The 23,920-nt window shown below is 40.2% G+C and overlaps 1 protein-coding gene across 11 annotated transcripts in view; it reads left to right on the top strand.

Annotated features, from left to right (window-relative positions):
• LOC123761078 (uncharacterized) overlaps window positions 1-23,920 on the top strand; it is a 47,348-nt gene that overhangs the window by 19,651 nt on the left and 3,777 nt on the right. For 7 of the 11 annotated variants that reach the window (XM_069339423.1, XM_045746996.2, XM_069339424.1 and 4 more), the window contains exons 2-11: window positions 4,432-4,519; window positions 4,894-5,086; window positions 5,819-5,963; window positions 8,899-9,059; window positions 13,333-13,458; window positions 14,735-14,836; window positions 16,767-16,861; window positions 18,407-18,577; window positions 19,559-19,660; window positions 20,892-21,104. In XM_069339423.1, coding sequence (XP_069195524.1) covers window positions 4,432-4,519; window positions 4,894-5,086; window positions 5,819-5,963; window positions 8,899-9,059; window positions 13,333-13,458; window positions 14,735-14,836; window positions 16,767-16,861; window positions 18,407-18,577; window positions 19,559-19,660; window positions 20,892-21,104 — 1,396 coding nt within the window. Of the gene's footprint in view, window positions 1-67; window positions 204-907; window positions 1,780-4,431; window positions 4,520-4,893; window positions 5,087-5,818; window positions 5,964-8,898; window positions 9,060-13,332; window positions 13,459-14,734; window positions 14,837-16,766; window positions 16,862-18,406; window positions 18,578-19,558; window positions 19,661-20,891; window positions 21,105-23,920 lie in introns of those variants that run through there. The other 4 variants (XM_045746999.2, XM_045746993.2, XM_069339422.1 and 1 more) reach the window with 4 other exon arrangements.

The following is a 23,920-nucleotide window of genomic DNA, read 5'->3' as shown; positions in this document are numbered from 1 at the left end:
CAATTATTGTTTACCATTAGCAAACTACTACTTGCCTTGGTGTACTTCTCTTCCCTCTTTATTCAAGATGCATAGTTTGTATTGCTTCAATGGGCCACTCCAAGCAACAGCCAGTTGGACCAAGTTATCAGAAGTCAAGCTTGGCCCCAGGCCAGGCTCGGGGAGTAGAAGAACTCCCGAAACCCTTTCCAGATATGCTCCAGGTACTGTAACTGTATTTTCTGTAAAAAAAATTTTTAGGGGGGGTTTAAGATTGATATCTGATCTCAATAGTCCCATCAATGAGCACAGTTGATTCTGATCCTTGTGCTCGGTAAACCTGCACAAGTTCAGAGGTCTGGTAGAATTGTGTCTGGGGTCCCACAGCTGACTCTGCTGAGGAGCTATTAAGGCCACCCAGAAATGTTTAATTAAATTCTGCACTTGATCTTTTCTTTAAAGAGAATAGGTAGTGGAATATGATAAGAACTGGTAAGTACTGTATAATGTGATATTCAATTTTTGTCTAGCTATATTGTATAATCTTTAGCTAGATGATTTTGAAGGGGGTTTGTTCTTGTGGCACGTGTGTGATATGAAAAGGGTATCATAACAAATAATTTAGGGATGGGTGCAATTATAAGCACTGCTGTGGGGTATTTTCTTTACTGCATTTTCTATTCCTCCTTGCTCTTTCAGTAAATGTTTTGAGTATTAGAATTTTTTCTGAATTATGGCTGTTTGGCTTCACAGGAGTGTTGATGCAATCTATATTTGACTATCCTGGTGTTCCTATCATAAGTATAATGGAATAAATATTATATTTTCTTAAAAAAAAAGGCCTCTACAAGATTTAAACTGTAGAGTTTAAGCATTTGTTGAAGCAAGATATAACTTTACATTACCTTAGGTGACTGCACTGTAAGCACTGGTGCTATCACTAGATTACAATGGTATGATTACTAGTGATAAGGGCAGATAACAGGATAAAGGTATGCTTGGACAATTGTTCAAGCATCATGTGTATTGAATCTGAATCAGTGACCCTTGATTCATTAACATATTACATGTGACTTGCAGTGATTTCAAACAGTAGTTCTAGTGCTCTTTAAGGAACAAATGTCACAGGATTTGGAAATAGCTTGATGTACAAGTTAAACCATAGTATAATACTGAATCGGTCTTTTTCATCATGTACAGTATATTCCTAATGTTCTGTGAGCTGTCGGATATTTGTTGGAGATATGAAATTAAGGATTAGACAATTTTCCAGAGTCGAAAGTCTTGACAGCATTTTGTTTCAAATTAGAAAATGAGCAGCACAAGTGACAATGTCATGGAAAGCTGTTCTCTGTTTGACCATGTATTGGCTGATACAGCACTGGAAAAGCAGGTGTGTATGATGCCAGATACACCCACCATACACAAGACCTGGGATACAACTCCCAGGTCTTGCGTATCACAACACACCTATGAGAAAAGGTGTGACAGGCACCAGGGAAATGACAATGAACCATCTCAAATGCCTTTAATTGATCGTGATGTTACATCCGGTTCAGACTTGTCTGAATGTGTTGGGGCTCAAGATAATACCTATCACACATCCTCTGATACTTCAACTTTTGAAGTTAATAGAATGAATAAAAATATGTATCCAAACATAGTTTATATAGACTGGGACAACAATTTTGATGAACGTGAAGTGAATGAAAAGGATGACTCGACCTTAAATGGCACATCATCAGGCAACGACTATATTTCTTGCCATTCAGCAAATGAAGATACTATAGATGGTTTGATGTAAGTATCTGTAACACTAAATGCAATTCAGTTCATTGAACAGTAATTAAACCACATCATAAAAACAAATTTAATGTTTAATTTACAAACTGTTACGTTGTTCGTGCTCTTTTTGTTAGTGAAGTTTGAAGTGATCCAAGTTGCCTTGTTTGTATTTGTCAGGGAAGTTTGACGTTGTATATGATTTGTTCATATGTCAGTAAGGTTTAGAAGTGACCTTTGTTCACTTGTTCATATCTTTTGTCAGAAAAATTTGTAGCCATCATAAAGCTTGTTCATGGTTCTTTGTTAGTAATGTTTCAGGTGAACTGCATTAGGTTATACCTATCGCTTTCTGTCAGCAGATGGGTTTGGGATGCGGTCTGCACTATTTTGTATGTGCCACAATTTCCTTATATTTTGTTCCTTAAAATAGTTGGGATAAACATTTATGAGGTAGGAAAAGAAGCATAACCAGGACATGTGGAGCATATTTCATACTATGAATGATACTTCCCTCATGAATGCTATCTTCATATGGTGAGAGGACTCTTGTACGCCACCCTCGGGTGGGTAAGGGTGGCAACAGCTTCTTACTCCTGTCTGCTGTGGTGGTGTACAAGGAAATACATTTTATGGCCTAACCAACAATGCATTTTCATGTATATGTACCATATTCCTCAATATCTTTCATCTGGAATTTGAATATACCCAGGAGTTGTGGTTCCTGGGGGCCAAAACACTTTTTAGGGGCAGGAATAGAGGAAAAGTGGAAGGCTCAACATGGCCCGACTAAATCTGTAAGTTTGGCTAGTGAATTTTGCCCGATTTGGGTTAAGTGGTCACTGGAGGGTATATCTTGCCTTGTTGGGCTCTATAGTGGTTGGAGGTGCAAGGAAATTAATTTGAATATATCTTGGTATATGCATATTTCTCCTACTACACACACGTACACTTATTCCCCCTCAGATTCTTACTCCCACCCTGCATTTTCATGATTCTGTATTTACTATAAAGTGGAACAGTTTATTCTCAACCTCAAGCATAAGGACAATGCCCTCTTCTCCAAGGCAAGGCATCATTTATGGTGCACAGCCTCTTCTAGAATGTTACATGTGCTTGTGCTGCTCAACAGGAGACTTTGATCCACTCTCCTGGTCTCCTGATATGAAACTGTTTTCTTGCCCTCACCACTGAGACATCAACTGATTCGTATCATTCTTCTGCCCTTCCTCAGTCTACAACTAGGAGTGTCACTCTTGAACCCCCCCCCCCCCTTCATTCCCATTCCTTCCTCCCAGCCGTTTCCTGCTCATCCTCCATGCATGGTTGCATTATTTACGTGTGTGTGTGTGTATGTGTGTGTGTGTGTGTGTGTGTGTGTGTCAGCACTTCTACTTAGGCTGGACAGTAGAGCGACGGTCTCGCTTCATGCAGATCGGCATTCAATCCCTGACCGTCTAAGTGGTTGGGCAACACTCCATCCCCCCCGTCCCACCCCTAATCCTTATCTTGATTTGTTCCCAGTGCTATATAGTTGTAATGGTTTGGCACTTTCTTGATAGTTCCCTTCCATTCAGCACTTCCATTACAAATGAAAGCCTGTCTGAGCTATGTATCCATCTCCATTTTTGTCTTTCCTCTCTGCCATTAGGTCCTGAGATTGTTGATGGCATTGCAAACTACATTGCAATCACTGCCCCTCTCCTCCCAACACACTCTTCTCTTGTCCGGAAGCAGAAACCCGATCCCTCCTACTCTTCCTCCCCTAAATGAAAGAAGGCCTCGGTCAAATCCTGCCTCATTTGAAATTATATCTTCAAGATTCATTTCTGGTGTGACAATATGTAGCATCTGAAGTTGTATTATATCATTTAACTCCAGTATTTTTTTACCTCGCCCCATTTTTCTTAGTACAGTATACACAATTTTCAGGAATATGTTCACTCCCCTTTCCATTATCGATTTTGTTGGTTTGTTTTTGTATACCATTTCACAGGCTTCCCAATCCCTATCACCCTATAGAGAAAATAATTAATTTCTTCATCATTCCCACCTTCATTTAGACATTTTACTTCAGGGTTTAGTTTCAGTTTCTCTGTCCCAAAAACTGTACTTTCAAAGATCTCATCTTAATGACCAGGTTTTATGCCTCTGGTCTCTGGTAGGCTTATAATGTCTTGCAAGAGCTTGGCACGTATTGAATTGGGTAGAGAGTGCTAGGTAGGATCCACCAAAGACCCATCAGAAAGAGGCATTTTATTACATTCAATGTCAGTTTTTCATTAAATTAATTAGAAGCATTTTATTATTAAAATCCATTTCTGCTCTTGCACTGTATGGATAAACTGTGAAAGTCCCGATAGTACAGTTAGGTTCATTCTCGACTCGCAATCGGAAATTCCGGGTTTTAATTCCCCAGTGGGACAGAAATGATTGGGTACATTTCCTATCACCTAATGGGTCTGTTCACCTAGCAGGAAGTAGGTACCCAAGAGTTAGTCGGCTTGTTATGGGGTTGCATCCTGGGAATGGTCAGTAGTTCTATCTTTGGGAGGGACCTGAATGTAAGCCTAACATGTATATTATAAGCCTAACACTGGATGCCGTTACCACAACAGAATGAATTATTATTATACAGTATTACTACAGTACTGTATTATTATTTTACAGATTGGGTGTCAAGGAAATAATGTCTCGACAACGCACTGTATCGATTGCTTCCCTGGATTACTATCGTTCACCAGATACAAATTTGCAAGTATGTAGTGTAAATGCATTTAATTTTTATTTTTAATTTTTTTTTTATGGGGGTTTAAATGCAAATTAAATCACATGAAGGCTAGGGTGGAATAATTGTCATACTGTACAGTGTATGTATGTGCTTTTATGTGTATATGTTATTGCCTAATTGTTATTACTGTATCTAAAAGTTGTAGTTACAGAAAGAGAGCTATGCTCAGCTTGGTGTTACATCAGTACAGTATTCACTAGATTTACATGACTGATGTATTACTGTAAAACATCTTGTAAATTGAATTATTTCTTGTTGAATTTCAGTGTATATGAGAACAATGGGAATTTTATGAGAAGTGTATATGAGAATTTTTTTTTTATGAACAAGTTACATTTCAGATAACAGCAAGAGAAGAGCTGCAGAGCCAAGGACAGGATTCCTCGGTTAACAGAAGGCAAATGCAGCAGTCACGAAGACTCCCTTTCTGGCTCTGGTTCATTATTGCCCAAAGTCTGGGCATCAAACTTCATGCTGAAGATAAGCCAGTTATTGCTACCATTCTGTACACTCTCACATTTATGAGTGCATTAGGTGAGTCATCTTATATTGCAGGCAGAGCATTTGCAATTGATTTTGTTGCCTGAGTATTTATGTTGTAATATAGTATCTTAATCTTGTATGAGATAGGTTGCATTCAGAGAGCTTGATAATGGTAAAAATAATGTGAGTAGGTAAATAAATAGAAAAAACAGCCTAATCTTGTAATTGTGATACAGCTATGAAGTTGGATGCTACTGCCCATAAAACAGGTACTAAACTATGCCATGTAAATGTATGTGATGGCTTTACTCCATATTGTTGCATGCAGAAGCAGAGAACATTCAGTAGATAGGCTAGTTGTGCTGTTTATCTATAAACAATGCTGCTCTTAAAAAAAAAATAGAGATAAGAAAAGACATACAGTATTTCAGTAGGCAAAACATAGAGAATTTCTAGGGTTCTTTCTTCAAATATTAATGCAATACACTTGGTGAATTTATTCTACCGAGTGCTAAGACACGCATCCTCGTATTATTCTGTTCCTTCTGGTTTTTGTTTTTTATTTAAATTTTTAAGGCTACTGTTGTATAACCAGTTATTCAAAATTATTAAGATGTAAATAACATTATGAAACTTATTTTGAAATATTCAGATTTTGTTTGTTGAATGGGGAACATTGCAGAGCTTTTCAACTATAGAAAGTTGTGCTAAGCTGAAATATTCTCTTTTTCATAGACACTAATTATGAGTCATTTACTAAATTTGCTATTTAATCTTGCACAGGCTATTTCCTTAGTGACTGGTGGTTTACTGCCTACGATATCGTGAGTGATTACACGAAGACGACGGTAGTCGATGGAGCTATCACGATTTTTTTTACATTGTTATGGGGAGCGTTGGCTGTATATGCAAACAATTTGGCTTACAGGTGGGTGGGACTGTTGAGGTTTTTTGTAGAGATAGTTGTGATTGAGTAAGTAGAATAATAATGGCAATATCTATTTCCGTAAGTAATTTGTTTTATTAATGACATACATACGATAACCTGAGCCATCAATGGAAACACTGCTGTGTAAGAAATGTTTTTTCCTCTGTGGCTTATAGGCCAACATTTCTTTCATTCAATAGATCCATCCACTCAAGACCAGCACTTAATCCATACCCAGGAAACATTGTTAGTGTATTAATTTTGTATAAGAATTATGTAATGTGCAGTGCACTTGTACCTATTACAGTACCATACAAATATTTTCTGTAAAATGTATGTGGTAGAAGAAAATACTTTTAAAGGCACAAGGAGCAAGCTAAAAGATCATTAAAATGCCTCATAATCTCTTCTTTAAGATTATGAATCCTTCTATTGATACCAGAGGGAGAAATCCATATATTTAAACAATATATTAGTATATTTTGGTAGTAATCTTTCCTTGTAGGCATATATCACACATAGCTCCAACTGGAGCTGTGTTAGAGCGCGGTTGACGTAGGCAATGACAACACGACATTGCTGTGAGAACAAGTCTGTTTAGTAGTTCCGTGCCCACTGTCGCTCTGTGAACATTTAGATATTTCATCTTGGAGAAACTCTTCTCTCCAGTTGCCTTAGTTATCATTAACATTCAACTTCAGTAATTGAACATTAGGGAATGATATGCAAAATTCAGATATTCTGCTGGTGCAGCCTGGGCTACAGCCTCTAAAGTCCATGCCTTAATCTGGGCGTGTGTGTGTGTGATTGATGGGGGTGGTAACCCAGGTCCTTGGGACTGCCATCTAGTGGTAAGCAAGTGATGTGAACCAGTGGTTTGTCCCAGTTGATGAGTGTTTACAAAGCTTAGGTGTTTTAGTACCCTCTAACTGTCTTGTGATCTTTCTCTTGATTACTGTGGTGATCATACATCTCTTTCCGTCTATTGAGTAGACCAGATTCTGATACTAGTCTCTGGTAGGTACTCGTGAGCTGATAGAGCCCAGTTTGGTATGCCGGTGTATAACTTGGGAAGTTACCGACAGGGTTTTCCTCCCACAAATATTCATTCAGTATTGAAAAGTTTTATTGAGACACAACACATTTTCTATCATATAATTCATTTAACTTTTAATAGCAGATTTCCTTTGCTCATTTCTAAGAACAAAATTTACTTATTTTCAAGCCGCTGTATGACCGAGGTGAGTACATTTTTAAGTTATTGAACAAATTCTTTAGAACTATTAATCACATGGAAAAGTATACCTCATAATATGTGTGTTTGTGTGTGTGTGTGTGTGTGTGTGTGTGTGTGTGTGTGTGTGTGTGTACTCTATATGGGGACCGAAATGGTACAGGATGGACCAAAATGTCTGTCCTGGATTATTTCGGTCCATCCCCCACCCCACACACGGCTTGATAATGGTCGGGTACGGACTGAAACATCATCGTTTCTTCATCTTCTGATGTGTGGTTTGGTCATCATCCATAGATCTCTTTATCAAAATTCTTTAAAGTCTTTTCACATAATTTGTAGGTTGTGTGTGGCCTTGTATCTCTTATTCCGCATTCCATAACATGGCACTGATTTGTGTGGAAGTAGGTGTTGGCATGTGTGAGTGGAGTTACTCGGGGTATGACGATGTTGTTGATAGTGGCAACTCTCTTATGTCCTCGGTAACTAGGACAACCACACTTGATTGGAACTGGGTTATGTTCCAATTGACAGTTAACCCCCTAGGTACAGAGGCGGTTTGATGGAATGAGGGGTGGGATGTAGGGTGGAAAGGGCTATTTGTACAAAGAATAGCTGTATTTGCATTTATTTGTTTATTTATTCACAAGAAATTACAGTGGTTTTAGCGAGCCATTTAGGTTCATGTTACATCGACCAACATGGTAGGTGATACGCACTTGTATAAGTTAGGTGGGAGAATGGAGGGTGTCAAACAGGATTTGACATGTTTGCTTAGCCTGTTTATCAAGTATGGTAGACTGTCTAGCTTGATTGCCTAATTAGTGTGACTGTATGTCTAGCCTGATAACCTAAGTAGCCAGATAGCCTGGTTGTCTGTCCAGCCTAACTGTTCAACTGCAGAAAATTTTGCGTCTGGAATGTGCAAGCCATCCTCCTGTTTAGACAGTACCTATTGTAACAGTCGCCAATAGTCACGAATTTGTATGTACTTAGATTTTAGATAATAGTATATTGACTAGTAAGGAATTCTTTTAAATTAAATGAAGCTAAAAAACAAACTTAAATATTCTTAGGTCTAGTATAGCGCACACACATGTACAACTGTATATTAGTCCTCAAATATCATGTATTAGGCCTAGGAAGGTTAGGTTAGGTTAGTTTAGTTTGTCAAAGCAATAAAAGTAAATATTAAATTTCTGCTTTGTCCAAGTCAATAGTTCAGATTTCTACTTTCTAATTTCATTGTGTGTCAGTATACATACCGTCATTCTCGTCGTTATTGTAAGTACTGTACTACCAAAACAGGAGGATGGGCTGGAATGTGTGTGTGTGTACTTTTACCATGGAAGTCAGTGAGAAAATGATTTTCGTTTATCAAATACTTTTAAGGGAACATATCTTGTTCGTTAAATGAGGTTCACCTGTATGTCGATGTCTAAAAAATATCTTGGTTATTATTTTTGTATTTTTGGGGAGCACTATGCTGTATATTTAGGAATATTGTAGAAATGCATTGATTACAACTTTTGTCAAAGAATAACTTAAATTTTGTACAAATTAATTGCTTGTCATTTTTGTTTGTTCTTATTACCTGCTCACTTGGGGTTACATTAATTGGACTTGGGTTACTATTGACTTGGATAATTTATGTGTATATTTTATTACTAAAAATACTTCTCTTTTTATTACTGATTGCAGATTGTTCAGTCACAGAAAATTCTTAGACATGTTACGACTTCACTCCAAAACAATTTTGAAGATGAATGCCTCAGTTGTATTATTTACACTCATGCTCCTTCTTGCCATCTGTAATGATCTCAATGCATATCCAAACTTCAAAGACGAAACCTGCCATAGAGGTCAGTAATTAGAGAGCCTGTATATGACTATAGTTCACCACTTGTTCATACTCGAGTTCTCATATGCGTTACATTTATAAGGTGAACATTTTTAAATTTTGTCAATGGTATTCCTATCCCTCCAAGATTGCCTTGCTGGCAATGGTAGGTTCAAAATCATGGCCAATTTCCCACATATTGTCACATGGTGGGGTCCCCACTCACACACTAGCACCATGATTTTGCATGGCAGTACTAGTTCTTGTCTGTACGAGAGGTAATGCCGCACATCCTTTAGTGAGTGCACTATTACCATGTGTATGTACACATGTAGCACATGTACCAGAAACATGTCAATGGAACAGTACACACAGCATCACCTGGGTGATGGAGGGGAGTGAGAGAGTGCAACACATGCAGGCCTAGAAGGCATCACTACTCACCTTGAGTGTTGCCTCCCTCACTCTCGCTGCAGCACCATGACAAACACCAATGTCACTATTGCCCCCCCCCCCTCCCTCCCTTCCATCCTGGTCACTAAAGCCAACAAATGCCTGATCATCTTCATGTAGCTGTGGTACAGACAAGGGCTTTGTTGGCAGCACAGCAACACCAGCACAATGATATCATTTCTCACATTCACTCTTGCTCGAACTAGCGGTGATTTCCAACACGAAAATTCACATCACTGTCCGATAAACCATCGTCCACGTCAATGTGGAAATCGTAGCCGAGTAAATCCACAATTTTAGCTGGTGGCAGGGTACAGGTGTGTGATGATCAGTGGAGCAACATGCATCACACGTTTTGTCAACAACAGACTAATGGCCTACGCTTGTGCTGGCTACCTCTCAATGTTTTTTTTATTATGATAGAGATCTTGTTACACCAATTTTAGTTATAATGCAATGTTGGTTATCCTTCTCTTAATCATGACACAGCTCTTGTTACCCCTCCCTTAACACTTCAGCTTCCCCCTCACTGTGTGTCCCACCATAAATATTTGGCTCACTACCCATCTAAGATGCCTAAAAATGTTATACTCTTTATTATGGTTTTGTTTTAAGTTTTTGTTTTGATTATAACTCGGTGTAAAAATATTTGCAAATGAATGTTCAAAATTATAGATGCAAAATAAAAGGTGTATATTTGCTGAATTCTGTATATGAATGTTCATGAACATTTAAACATTTTCATTTATTTTCCAACATATAGTAAATATAAATTTAAAACATTGAAATGTCAGCACATGGTCATTCTATATAGCTTTAGAAAGAAAATAAACTTGACATTCATAATTTTCTCTTAAGTAATTTGCAAAGCAAAGAGATATGTGCAAGCAGAGCAATTATTATGAGCGATGGTGTAGTTGGCCAAGGTGGTCTTTTGGTGGTCCCGTAATATCCCTATCCAAAGTGCAGTATAGTACTTTGGTTTATCCCCTGATAAGCTCTGACTCCACTGGGCCCCATGCCCTAAAAAAAATTACTTTTGGAAATTCTGATCTGGGTGACAATCTAGCTTGAATGTCTGTACCTCTGCAGTAAACATTCCAAGAATGCTAAAACGTGTCGTAGCATTGTTGGAATGCTTGCTGCCGAAGTACGACTGGCACATTTTAGCATCATTGGAACACTAAAGTGTTAATTATGATACAGCTCATTTCACCCATCTTAATTATGGTACAGCTCTTGTTGCACATATCTTAACCATTAAGTGGCTGTAGCAAGGGTTTATTATTGGAGAGGGGTAACAAGGGTGCCTCCCATGTGCACATAAACAAAATATTACAAATTATTTTTTGGAGGAGCCAAATGGTGGGCCTCTTGTAGCTAGCCAAACAATGATAGCTCCACTCATTTGAATTTCATCAGCTCCAAAAGTCCTTGACAGCTTACCATAGATCAGAACCAAAGCCTTGCTCACTCACATAGGTACAGGAGATAATTTATGATCACCCTCATAAATTAAATAAAGTTCTGCAAAATTCAGAAAAAAAGAGAAATAAAGTGGCAAACAACTCTGCAAATAGTTCAACCTGTAGTTTGAACTCCCTTAGTTACAGTTGTCCATCGCCAGGTGGCAGATCCCAGCAGCTGCAGGCTCCCATGTCAATGCTAGTTAGCTCTTCACCTGATGACCACCTGTGTGGACATCAGGTGAAGGACCCAAGTTACCAAGCCTTTCAGGTCCTATCTAATTCTGGGTATGTGTTGGCCATCCATTGGACTCTGTCCTGTGGGGGCCCATTTGCTTGCATATTATTGCATGATTGTGTTAGCTTCATATGTGTACATTTATAAACCTCACGTGTTGTGTGGACAACAAGTGAGGCTTGTAAGGAGTAATTCCCTAGTGGGTTCAGGCATTTGTCCCATAAAGGCTGGCCTACTGTGTAAGGTGTCTCACTCAAGTGTGTCATTGATTCCTCTACAAGGTTCTGTAGGTGTTTTGAGGTTTATTGATTGTGGGATGCACTAGGGTTAGCATGCTTGTACATATGGCATGCTACTGATACCATTTGCAGCTGTGTTTATTTAGCAGGCGGCATACAGTGCCCCTTCGGTGACCTGCTGAGCCCATACTCTCTACTTGTTAGTTTGAGGGTGTCCGTCAGTTTTGCTACAAACTGATAGTCATTTGTACCACCTTCTGCTTCCCGTTGGGTGCACATTACTCTCAACTCTGGAACCTTCGATATTTTGGTTTGTTTGGTCTTTAACCTGTCCTTGTCTTTGGTTCCCTCTGCAGGAGGCATTTTTGAGCTCAGGTGAGGATATTCTCTATCCTCTATTGACATTCGAGCTTGATTCCTTGCCTGCTCCTTCCCAGGTATGCCTCGGTGTACTGTTAGTGTCCTCAAATGTTTCAAGAGGTTTCTGTCATTTTGCCTTGGGCCTTTATTGACTGTCATTTTGGTTCCTCCTGCAAATTTGGGACTTGCTTCCTTCATGGATCCAGCCCCTTTTGAGTTAGGTCAGCTCCAGGTTAATGGTTAGTCAAGCTGACAATTTCCTTATCGTCCTGCAAAATAATACTGATAGTGTTGACCTGGCTCTTGAGACCAACATTTTCTTGTACTAAACTAAGAAATTTTTCTTTCGTAAACTTTAAGCAAATCCTCAATCATCACTAACCTCCCTAGAAAACCACCTTCTTATATTTCTTACTTGGCAAAACTTCTGACATTTGTGTCCCTTGTTATCTCCACTCATGATCCTGTCCCCTGAGCTATCTTTGTTTTAATTTTGTCTACTCTGGTTCAGTGTCCCTGACTCAAAATGTTTATCCAGACTTGTATATTTTTCTCAACAGTGGCCACTCTCCCCCTTGTGTTAATGATCTCGGTATGTTCATGGTATCAGCAACAGTACTTGCATAGCTCTCTCTAGCACTACCATCTAGATATGATGCAATGATCCTGCATCTCTGTAAGCCATGTCATCTGCAGAAATAGCCAGCACGTACCACCCGTGTACCACCAGGACTCATTTGGTGGATGTGCTGTTTGTTGATCCTTTCTCCCCGTTCCCCAATTCCAAGGTTCATTTATCTCAGGTTGTCCTCAGTGTCATTAATTCTACCCACCCTGCTGTCTGTCCTCAGGCCCATGAAAGTTTGTGGCTCTGTCCCCTGTCATTTCTTTTGTCTTAGGCTGAGTATTGGGACTCTGGGGTTTGGGAGGTCTAAAAAATGGCTTGTTACCTGGTTAGTGTTCCTAGTCACTATCAGGCTTGTTGCTCTGGGAAGAATTTCCCATCCTGGTCTCATCTCTTTAGGGGTTTGATCTTCATTCTCCTCCTCTGTGGTAAGTTATCACTGGTTAATTACAGACCCGCCATTTGGCCTCTGCAAAAAAAAAAAAAAGCTCTGACTGTAATAAAAAAAATCTTTCTAGTTGGGCCTCGGTGACTCCCTGGTCCCTGACCGATAACAGGTGCATTGGTTTGTTATTTTCGGCTCCAAACTGAGGAATGTTGACATGAGCCAGCTGCTCCTGGTTGTGGCCAGCTGTAACTAGGATGGATCTATTGCTGGATGGATCATATTCAGAACTGTTTGCTGCTTCATTTCTTTATTTTCTATGATTCTTACAGTTGTTTGTCTGACTTTCTTGGTATTTCTTCGGTGATATTTCTTTCTTCATGTCTGCTTCCTGTACCTATGTGATGGGGCCGGACTGATGGACGTGTGGAGCTACAGTATTGGTACAGCTAGTTACAGGGAGCCACCGAGGCCCAACGGAAATTGGCATTTCATTATATTCAATGCTGGTTTTTCTCATTGTCTTCAGTGGGCCTTGAGGTGTTGGTCTGCAAAATGAGGTATATCTTCCGAGTATTATTATCAGTGTTTGCTGTGTTATGGAACTACCTGGTGGCTTTCGTCGTAGTCTCCACGTGTCGCACTCATGTTATAGGTACTGTATTCTGTTTTGCTTCTATTTATCTATCAGTATCTGATATAATGCTTCCTTAGTTTATTTTATGTTAGCTTCTCAAGGAATTTGCTTGTACCATAATAAAGTTATCCAAAAAATAATGCATACAGTGAATTAATAAGTAAATACAAACTAGTTCTCCAAAAATCATCGGTGAATTTGGCATGCATTTAATTAGTAGGATTATTTAGCTTTTCTTTGAAGAATCTCTCAATTACTTCCCGATGCTTACGTACAGGTACTGCTATGCTTACAGATCATGCCAGGCCTCTTTAAGACCTGCAGTGACTACCAGGAGCCAGGACTAAAATGTGGCTCTGTATGTGAGGGTTGCTTGGGAAATCAGAGATTTACTCAAAACTGAAGAAACCAAACCGAAAAGTTAGGTGAAACAAAACATGTTACTATTTGGAAAAAAATTATATTAACAATGAGGAAAACATAGCAACAGGTAATTGAAACTGGTATACAACCCTAACCCTAATGGTTTACCATTGTTGGGAACAGAAAGCCTGTTAGGCTTACCTCTAGGCCAATGACTGACCTTTCCCAGGATACAACCCACACCAGTTTCCTAATTCTCAGGTACCTATTTACTGCTACATGAACAGAGGACTGAAGTGTAATAGAACTTGCCCAAATACCTTGCCCCTACCCAAGAATTGAACATGGTTCCAATCAGCTGTAAGGTGTTTGCTTTAACCCCTGTGCCTGACCACCATCAGATGGTGACCAAAGCCATCTGCAGTCTTGACCCCACCACCTGCCTCACTAACTCGCCTGGTGTTGCACTGCTCAAAGACCTCTGCTGGCACCTACTACTGTTTATTTTGCCTGCTAAGTGGGGTTTGTTTTTCTTTGGTAAGATTATTCTGTGTTGGGCCATTACATAATTTGTTTTTCTGGAAGGGCTCCCTTGTGAGAATACCCTGGTGAAAACAAATCAGGTCCTGAAACAAGAAAAATGGGAGGAAGCAAGGAGTGACCAAAAAAAAAAGAGAAACTAAATGCCGAAAGACTGCTTGCAAGGCAAAGAGAAACAACACAACCCTCCCTGCTCTTTGAACCTGTGTGAAGAGGGGCCAGGTTTTGGCTCCGTTTCCCAGTAGGCCATTAAGGATTCCTATGGGTGATGTGACTCGTGTGTGGAGCTACTTCTGGCAAATTAACTTCAGGAAGCCACCGAGACCCAACCAGAAAGAGTCATTTCATTATACGTACAGTATTCAACAATTTTTTATTTATTTTTTTACAGGAATTCGCAGGTTTATGCAAGCGCTGGAACAGGATGCTCGTGTTTATGAATCTAGATATATGGGCTTGACACATGGAAATGTGGACAGACCAGTGCTGGAAGGTAATTTTCATGAGTTTAGTTTCTTTAATACAGTATAAAAAATCATGTTCTTCAGCCCAGGAACTGTTCAACACATTTTCATTGCTTGATTTGTCAGAAAATATATATACACCGCAACCTTCAAAGTCTGGATCATACCGTTTCAACCCTATGCCATATTTCAGAAAAATCTGGATTTCCAAATACAGTAATTGCCTTTTATGGAAGGCTCTCTGTCACTCCCTGAAGCTGCAACCAAGCCTGGGAAATGGGGAATGCCCCATTCAAGCATGGGGAATGCTAGTCTCTAGATGTTTGCCAGTGGGACTTTTGCATCTGGCTGTCACTTAACGTATCTAACACTAACAGAGGATGTGTTTGAGTTGCATATGCGATTGTTATTGTCCCTGGCAGCTTAAGCCTTCTCTGGGTGAATGGCAATTAAAGTTGGAGATTGGCGTTTGCTTCACTGAAATGCATTATCTATACTTGCTCTTTCCTTGACAGGACCCGTTCTAGGAGGTTGGGCATGCTTTACCTGGGTCTGGACCTGACACTGTTGCGTGAGGTGTTCCAGAGTGCAAAGTAGTGCTCTTGGTCTGCAATGGTTACTCTGTCATCATCATTCCACTTATTGGGTACAGGAGTCTTTTCACCCTCAGGCAGCAGTCACATAGCTGTTTATACCTAATGGGCTAATTACTTCTCTCAACATTAACATTTTGATCATAATTTTTTTTTAAGTTGTGGATGGAATTAGCTTCAAGAACCTCTTCCTTGAATGTCACTTGCTAACCACCCATACAGGGAATGAGAACTTCTTTAGATCTATTTGACTCGATTGCATGTCCAGCATCCACCGATGTTTCCTTGTCTTACCATTTTTTTTTTAAATAGGCTTCCTTTGTACACTTTCTATTTTCCCTCAAAATCTTGTAGTTATCATACCCCCTCTGTTTCTTTGTTTATTCTCGCCTCAGATTGTTAGAGTATGTTCTCCTACACTCCCAAGAGTGTAACTAACAAGTGGTGGTAACTGACTAATAACTGTGTACATGGTTAACAAATTTGCCAGTGTTTCTCTGTGTGGTTCTAGTACTTGTTTTGTAATATTCTACCTTTTTGCAAACTTTTCCTCTTTGCATGGGTTAATGTAGTATCCCGAGACTCCCTTTGCCTCTTATTGAGTGGAGCAGATTATGCTTCTAGTCTCCAGTAGGCACTTATTACTCACAAAAGCCTGCTAAGCTTGGAGCTAACTACGCAGATAGCTCGGGGAGCTGCCGATGGAACCGACCAGGAGGATATGTTTAATGTTCACTGCTGGATTTGTTATAACCTACAACAGATTTAACCCCAGAATTGTAATTTTCTCTTGTAAGCAACCATATCCATCTTTTTAGTATTGTTTCAAATTGGTATACAATTGTTGACGCCACTGTGAATGCCAAATAGACAAACCAAGTAACCAGTATCTCAGTTGTATGTGTGTATACCAAATAAAGAAAACTGGGAAAATAACAATGAAAGGATAATTGATATGATCACAGAAACAAAATTAATTGGCAGATATTTTTTATTTGTTACCTCTGCTGTACTATTGGTAGTAAACAATTATTGCATTGACTTTGACAGCATTTACCTCTGAAATGTTATAAAGTAATGTTTACATTTTTCATGCTTGTGTAGAGTAAATATTTAGATGCAGACGAGGAGTCACAATAACGTGGCCGAAATATGTTGACCAAACCACACACTAGAAAGTGAAGGGAAGACGACATTTCGGTTCGTCCTGGACCATTCTCAAGTCGTTTGTCACTTGAATCCGGACATGGATTCACAATTGACTTGAGAATGGTCCCTGACTGACCGAAACGTCGTCATCCCTTCACTTTCTAGTGTGTGGTTTAGTCAACAAATATTTAGATTTCCTGTTTTTCTCCACCACTAGAATATAGCTGGGTCGATGAAGATTACATGGATGAGCTGCGTGATCCAGGAGGCAGCGACATGGATTCCAATTCTGCTGTTCTTATTCCTCAGCAGGTGAGAGTAATTATATGCAGTCGCAGAAAAATCTGTTCAATATCTTTACAATTTGTTTGTAATTAATTTTGGGAAGGACCCTCTGTAACTTCCTAGTCCTTATTTACAACCTAAGAATAGCACCAGACCTCTTGAGATCTAAGTTGACCTACCAAAAGCCACAATCAGAATGTGGCTCTATGAAATGAGGGGAGTTTAGAAATCAGAGACCCAAAGAAACCAACTAGATAGGTTAGGCAAAAGAAAACAAGCTACTGCTTAAAAGAAAGAAATGACAATTGAGGATAAGGTAAATGATAGTTTGCCATGCATGAACTCTCTCTCCTCGCATCTACTGTGCCTGGTGACCACTAGATGGTAGCCTAGGGCACCATCTGGTGGTGGTGGCTGGCCGAGACTGGGTAAAAGTCTCGGGCCAGCCACCCACCTCCCTCACTTGCCTGGTAATGCATGGCTCAGAGGCTTCTTTGGGGACCTACTGCTACTTTCTTAACCAGTTAAGTGACTACGTTTTCTCTGGAATGATTGTTCTGTGCAAGGCCATTGCTTTGTTTTTTATTTTTCTTCACAATTGTTTCATGCCAACCACACTGCACGTTCTCTAACTTTTATTTAACTTTGGGCAAGAGTCTCTTCTCCTTTGAGTAGCCTAAGGCTAGTAATATACCGAGAACTGCAGGAAAATTTTGTAGACTCGAGACAATGAAATTCACGTTAGTTATCCCATCTATCGTCATACTATTATTCAGGAAAAGCCGCATACCTGTGGGTCATCCAGTAAGGTCAGCAGACTTCTAAGTGTTACTACTGCTAGGGTTAGGCTCGGTTACCAGTCTGCAGAAACACATACTGTACCTTACATCACTGTGAAATTGAATGTGAATTTTGTTTTTTTAGAATTTAGGGATAATTCTATCTCTGAGGGGGGTTTAGTGCTGTGGTAGTCATTTTGTGGAAAAGTTCCCAGGTATTTGTGCATTTTTGGTACAAACTCCCACCTGCCCTTTATTGGCTCTTGCTTCACCAGCTTTCCCTTCAGACTTTTTGGGATTCAGTTGCATGTTACCATCCTTACTGTCACTTGATATCTTCACAGATGCATCACCTTTGTGTTGGGACATTGTGACCAGCGCTCATCAGGTTGCCCAAGGGCGATGATTCATTCTGTTCCTTTGGGCACATAGTACTGTACAGTGTGCAAGTTTGTGGATGTGTTGCATGCCCTAAAGAGGATTCGGCTTCTTCTGGGCTCTGTGTTCTACCTTCACTTTGTTCCCTGGGGGCTCCTTGCCAGAATGGAAGGGAAGGGGGGGTGGGTTCTTTAGTCTGTTGCCCTGTGGAGCTAGAAACTGGGTAGCTCGGGTGACGGGGGCTTGAGTCTGGATCTGGTTCCTGGTAGGCCAAAAAAAACTTCTGTAATTAATGTGACCTTATAGTATGTAACAATCTCATGAAAATTTCTTCAGGGAAACCACCTGGGTTTCTCCAGAAAGAGACATTTCATTAGATTCAACACTGGGTTTTTAATGTTTTTTTTTTCTGCAGAGGAGTCGAGACACTAGTAACCAGAGTGAACGTCCAACCACATCGAGTGAGTTACCATCAGCTAGGGTACCACCATCTCCCTTTCTACAAGAAAGTTTAATTTCTTCACCGAGTCTTCACTCTCTCCGGGGTTCGAATCCAGTGCCCACAGAAACCGTTCGTACCAGTAAGGTATAAGTGCTGCGTCTTTTGTACATGATCTTTTTGAGCCTATATTTTCAGGGGTTTCCTCAAGGGAGAGTTTTGGGGCATAGATCATGTATACAGTAAGACAGGAATGACATAAAGCATAGAGCTGTGTGGAATTTTCAAGCATCTCAGTGAGGTAATATATGTATTGAAGGAGTCACTGGAGATATTAATCAATCCAACCCAGAAATGACAATTAGTGGTCAAACTAAAGGTCTTAAACCTTCTGAGCTCTTGCTTGGCATTAGTAACATAGTACTGGCATTAATAACAGTAACAAATAATAGCAACATGCCCACCCTTGAACTCATTACCTGATAAAGTTCACATATGCCCAGCCTTGTTTGGCTAAGCTTTTAAGAAATGCAGTAGACCTCCAAGACTCCTGCTCACCTACTAGGAGCAGAATTTAGCTCTCTCTGGAAGGCTGGGGAGACTTGGAGATCAGAGAACTGCCAAAAAAAAAGTTAAACCAACCAAATAACCTTATCCTTGATGGGTCTGACCACCACCAAATGGCAGCCCAGGTCACCCAGTGTCCCAGCCAGCTACCCATGTCACTCAATCATCTGGTACAGTATGCTATTTTACTCAAGGGTTACCAGGGTTATCATCTTTGCTAGCTGGCTGGCTTTTTCCTGCTTCACCAGAGATGCATGCTCTTGAGAAATTCAGTTCCTCACCTAGTGGTTAACTGGTCTTGCCTCCAAGTATAGTAATGTGAGAGACTGGTACCTGGCCACGGTTACTGTGCTTTTTGGTGTCATGCACTCTGGCCGGGAGTGTTCTTGAATTCCGTAAATTGTTCCTTACCCAAGGCTTTTTATACCACAGTTAGTGACACAATTAGGGCTAGTATGTTAATCAGCATACAGTACTTTTCCAGGCAAACATAACTCGTACCTTTATTTTGATGATTATTTTATGTTATACTGTATAGTGACTTCTATGTTTTTGTTACAGGCTGGATCAGTGAGCAGCCAAGCTTCCGTCTCTGATGTAAGAGTTAGACCACCGCCATTAATGAGCAACTCTGAAATTCTTTTTAGATACTGGAAGATCCAAGTATGTGATGAGTTTGATTCTTCATAGCTCAGAAATGAGTTTATGGTCTAAAATTGTACTGTAGGATGGTTAGTGTAATATAGATGGGGCTGCTGCATTAATAATGGCCCTACAGTATTTACAGTCTTTATTCCTCTATTATAAGTGATGAAATGCTTAATTTTTTTTTAAAGGATAATTATTACTGGAAAACTCCACAAATATGGAAGTCCACTTACTAACAATATCCTTCAGGCTTTGGGTGATCATGTCCATTATAAAAATAACGAGGATAAGAAACTATGATCATTAAGGAGAGACCTCTCAAAGGAAGACAGGAATAAGCCGACATGCAACCCTCAGTGAAACAAAATGGGTAAATGTGAACAGGAATGAGGAAGAAAACTAAATTTCCTACAGGGTATCAGAACCAGAGGAGAAGAAAGGAGAAAAATAGAAATAATAGGTTCTTAAAGATATTGAATTTCCTACAGGGTATCGGAGAGCCAGAGGAGAAGAAAGGAGAAAAGTAGAAGGAACAGGTTCCTAAAGATATTGAATTTTAAAGATATAATACAACTGCTTATCCCTGTTATTGTCACCCTGCAAGAGACTGAAAACAGAATAATTTTTTAACAAGGTGATATTCCCGAGAGGATACTCTATCTGGAGAAGAGATAGAGAAAACAAACGGTGAAAGAGAAAATGAAAAAAGTGAAAATGTGTAAATGAAAGATAATTTAAATGTTAAAATATTATCCTTGACAACCCATGTAATGTGAACATAATGCCACTAGAGATGTACAACCAGAAAGATAAAATAGAATTCATCAGTGTCTACAATGTACCAGCAAACACAGCTTGGACAGAGGAAGAAATAGACAACAACTGGCTGTCTTATAATGAATTCGAGTAAGGTAATAAAAAGCAGCTAGGGATAGAGCATGATTGACAGTACTTGAACTGTCAATCAATATGAAAGCAATAGACTGGGGAGTCTGTGGACAGAAGATTTCAGCTGACAAATGAGACTTGAGGAATAAGACAGACAGGATTTAAGGTTTAATTAATCTAAGGAATGTCTTGATATCCTTCTAGCTTTCTTCCATAACTCCCAATACTGTACTGTATATCATAACTGTAGCAGAAATGCGATAGTGATAGACTTGTTGGTGCAACCTGTTATATGGGAGATGACAAATCTTGTACTTTGGCTAAATAAAATACAGTATATTAACTGGTTTTATTTCAGGCACGTCTAAGGCTATCATCTGTAGCTCTACAAAGATGGATGATGTCAGTGATCTGTTTGGTAGTAATGTGGTTGGCAATGAACCTTGTACTGTGGTTGAATTATAATCCTGCTCTCATTGATCTTGCCAACTTCTTCCTGCCCTTGTCCCTGCTTCCATTGTTGTCATCTGCATATGCCGAGGTCAATCAGGAGGGCATTCGACTTTTAAAGGTGGGTATTACAACAATTATGCTAAATTAATTGACCTTGAAATCCAATAGGGTATGTGAAGGTGGGTACTTGGACTCCTATTTATGGTTTCTAGGAGGGCTTCCCTGTTTCTCCCAGAACTACCCACCTGGTGTCCTCCAAACCCAGGTACCACACCAGGCTCTAATGAATCTAAAGCACCTACCAGAGACCAGGACCTGATGGCCCTCTTTCAATAGAGGCATAGAGAAACGAGGATAATAGATCAATCACATTACTGAAGGGAAAAACCTGCCAGAAAGATAGAGTACATGAAATAACCAGCCTTGAATAAAATGAAATGCCTCTTTTTGATAAAGCTTCGGTGGCTTCCTGAAGCCAGCTCACCGAGGTAGCATCCCACAAAGAGTCGCATCAACCTAAGGAGTACAGTATTCTCTACCAGGGACCTGAGAAGATCCAGAACTTGGCACCTTAACAGAGGCACAGAGCTGAGGACTGTTACAATCACTTTCTCTAAGAAAACATCCAGAAAGAAAGTGAAGTAGTACAGACAACTGTAAGGGTCAAAGAAAATGAAGGACCAACACAGCCAAATTATTCTGGAAACAATTCACTTAAAGCTACCTCGAACCCCCTAAGTGCAAGCTAGCCAAGACAGGTTTTTTCTTTTTTGTAGTCTTATTTTTGTGTCAAATTTGATACAGGTCGTTTTTTATTGATCCTCACTTCCGTTTGGCGAGTTGGTGAACTTTGCGCTCTTCTCTGGAAGCAGTTTTATTCCTGAGGACCGGTTCCTTTGTGAGTAAGACTACGTTTCTGGAAGGGGATCCCTTGGGTGTTGAAGCATGGTTGTTTTGGTCTTGGGTTAATCATGCTACCCACAGGGCTAGAGTGGATGCTTTGTTATCGTGGTGTCCCTGCCCCCCTCATTTTCGTTAATTGCTTTCTGGGTGATTAAGCTTTGACAACCTATCATTTCTACGTGGATCAGTGATACCTGCAAGACAGTGTAGCACTGTCTACCTGTTTTATTATGTCCTGGATGGATATTTTGGCTCATGGGTTCTGACAGTCTAATCTGGTTTTGGCAGTTCAGTACCTGGTTATTGTTCCTGTTTAGTATTGGGCGTGCATGGCATTGGGTCAGCTGACTCAGCACTGATCCCTCCAGGAAAGCGGAGGGCTTCTTGGCTTTTCCTCCCATCTTTCCATGGTTCACCCTTTTTTTGTTTATAATCCATGTGGATCACCCGTTCTGCCTCTGTGGAGGCTTGTTGGTTGTTCCAGTTTCCTTGGTCACCTGTTTTAAGGCTCCTGTATCTCGGATTGTCTGCAGTGTCATTAAACAGGGCGCCTGACAGCTGGGTGGACAGTGCTTCGGATTCGTAGTCCTGAGGTTCCAGGTTCGATCTCTGGTAGAGGCGGTGACAAATGGGCAAAATGTTTCTTTCATCCTGATGCCCCTGTTACCTAGCAGTAAATAGGTACCTAGGAGTTAGACAGCTGCTACGGGCTGCTTCCTGGGATGTGTAACAAAAAGGAGGCCTGGTCGAGGACCGGGCCGCGGGGACACTAAGCCCCGAAATCATCTCAAGATAACCTCAAGAAAGCTAGCACGTCTGCAGTCTACCCTCAGGCCTACAATATTTATGTGTTCACTGTGCCCACTTTTAGGTGGCAGAGTTTTAGGCTTGGGGTGTGCCTGGTGACTCGTGTAGTTGTTGTTCTCTTCCTCCCTGGTAAGTTTCTTGTAATCCATTTTATTTTTGATTAGTTACCTTCAAGGAGCCATCAAGGGGTTCCTTCCAGAAAACCAGCTTTGAATGTAATGAAATGCCTCTTTGTGGTAGAGCCCCAGTGGCTCCCTGACTTTTCCCCTTTCCTTCCCAACAGGTTCATTGCAGTGTATCGGCTCAGAACTTGCCTGGAGCTGGCTGGGCAACAGCCACTTGCACTAAGGAGTTCAAGCTAGTTTGAAGTGAACCATTTGTATTGAATATTTTGTGAAGTTGTTTAGGGGGTTTCATTTTCTATGAACAGTTGTCTATATTGCTTCACTTCCTTTCTGGATGCCTTTCTGGTATTATGAGTGACCTCTGTGCTCTACTTATGTGAGGGGGAGCCAAGTTCTGGCTATAGTTCCCTTTAAGCAAATAGGTCTCCATTGATGTGACCAAGGAGTAGGAAGCAAGATAGCATCAGGGAGCCACTGGAACTCCACCAGAAAGAAGCATTTAATTATGTTAGTTTTGGTCAATCTCCGATCCCAAGCTGCCATTTCCTTATAGGGAGCCAGATTTTAGTCCAGGCCCCCTGGTATCCTCAGTGTATCAAGAGTCCTAGTGTGATTCCTCAAAGGTTGGCAGGTCCAGTGCGTCTAGCTAGTTAGCCACTGAGAGGTCCACAAGAATAGGGTATTTCATTACATTCAATATCACATAACTCTTCTCCTTTTCCAGAGAGTACATCACATAATACATACATGGAAAAATACTGGAAGGCCTAGACACAAATTTGCACAATAAAATAACGTATGTGGGGACAAATGATATGGCAGGAAATGCAAAAATAGAACCAGCAAAAAGTAGAGGTGCCATAGGTACAATCAAAGAACACCACACGAACATCGAAGGTTCACTGCTATTCAGTATCCCAGCAAGTATAAAAAATATTTCTGGAACAAAAGTGGACTTTTTCCAGGAAATTATAAATTTTGTTCTCAGTACAGGACTACCTAGGTTGTAGTGGATATGTGGGGCTGCTCCAAGCAACAAACTGTTGGGCCAAGCTCTCACGAGTCAAGCCTGGCCCCGGGCCGAGCTTGGAGAGAACAA

The sequence above is a fragment of the Procambarus clarkii genome, chromosome 41 (assembly GCF_040958095.1).
Source record: "Procambarus clarkii isolate CNS0578487 chromosome 41, FALCON_Pclarkii_2.0, whole genome shotgun sequence".
Classification (NCBI taxonomy): Eukaryota; Metazoa; Arthropoda; class Malacostraca; order Decapoda; family Cambaridae; genus Procambarus; species Procambarus clarkii.
The sequence above is the reverse complement of the archived record's forward strand: the minus strand, read 5'-3'. Positions and strand labels throughout refer to the sequence as shown.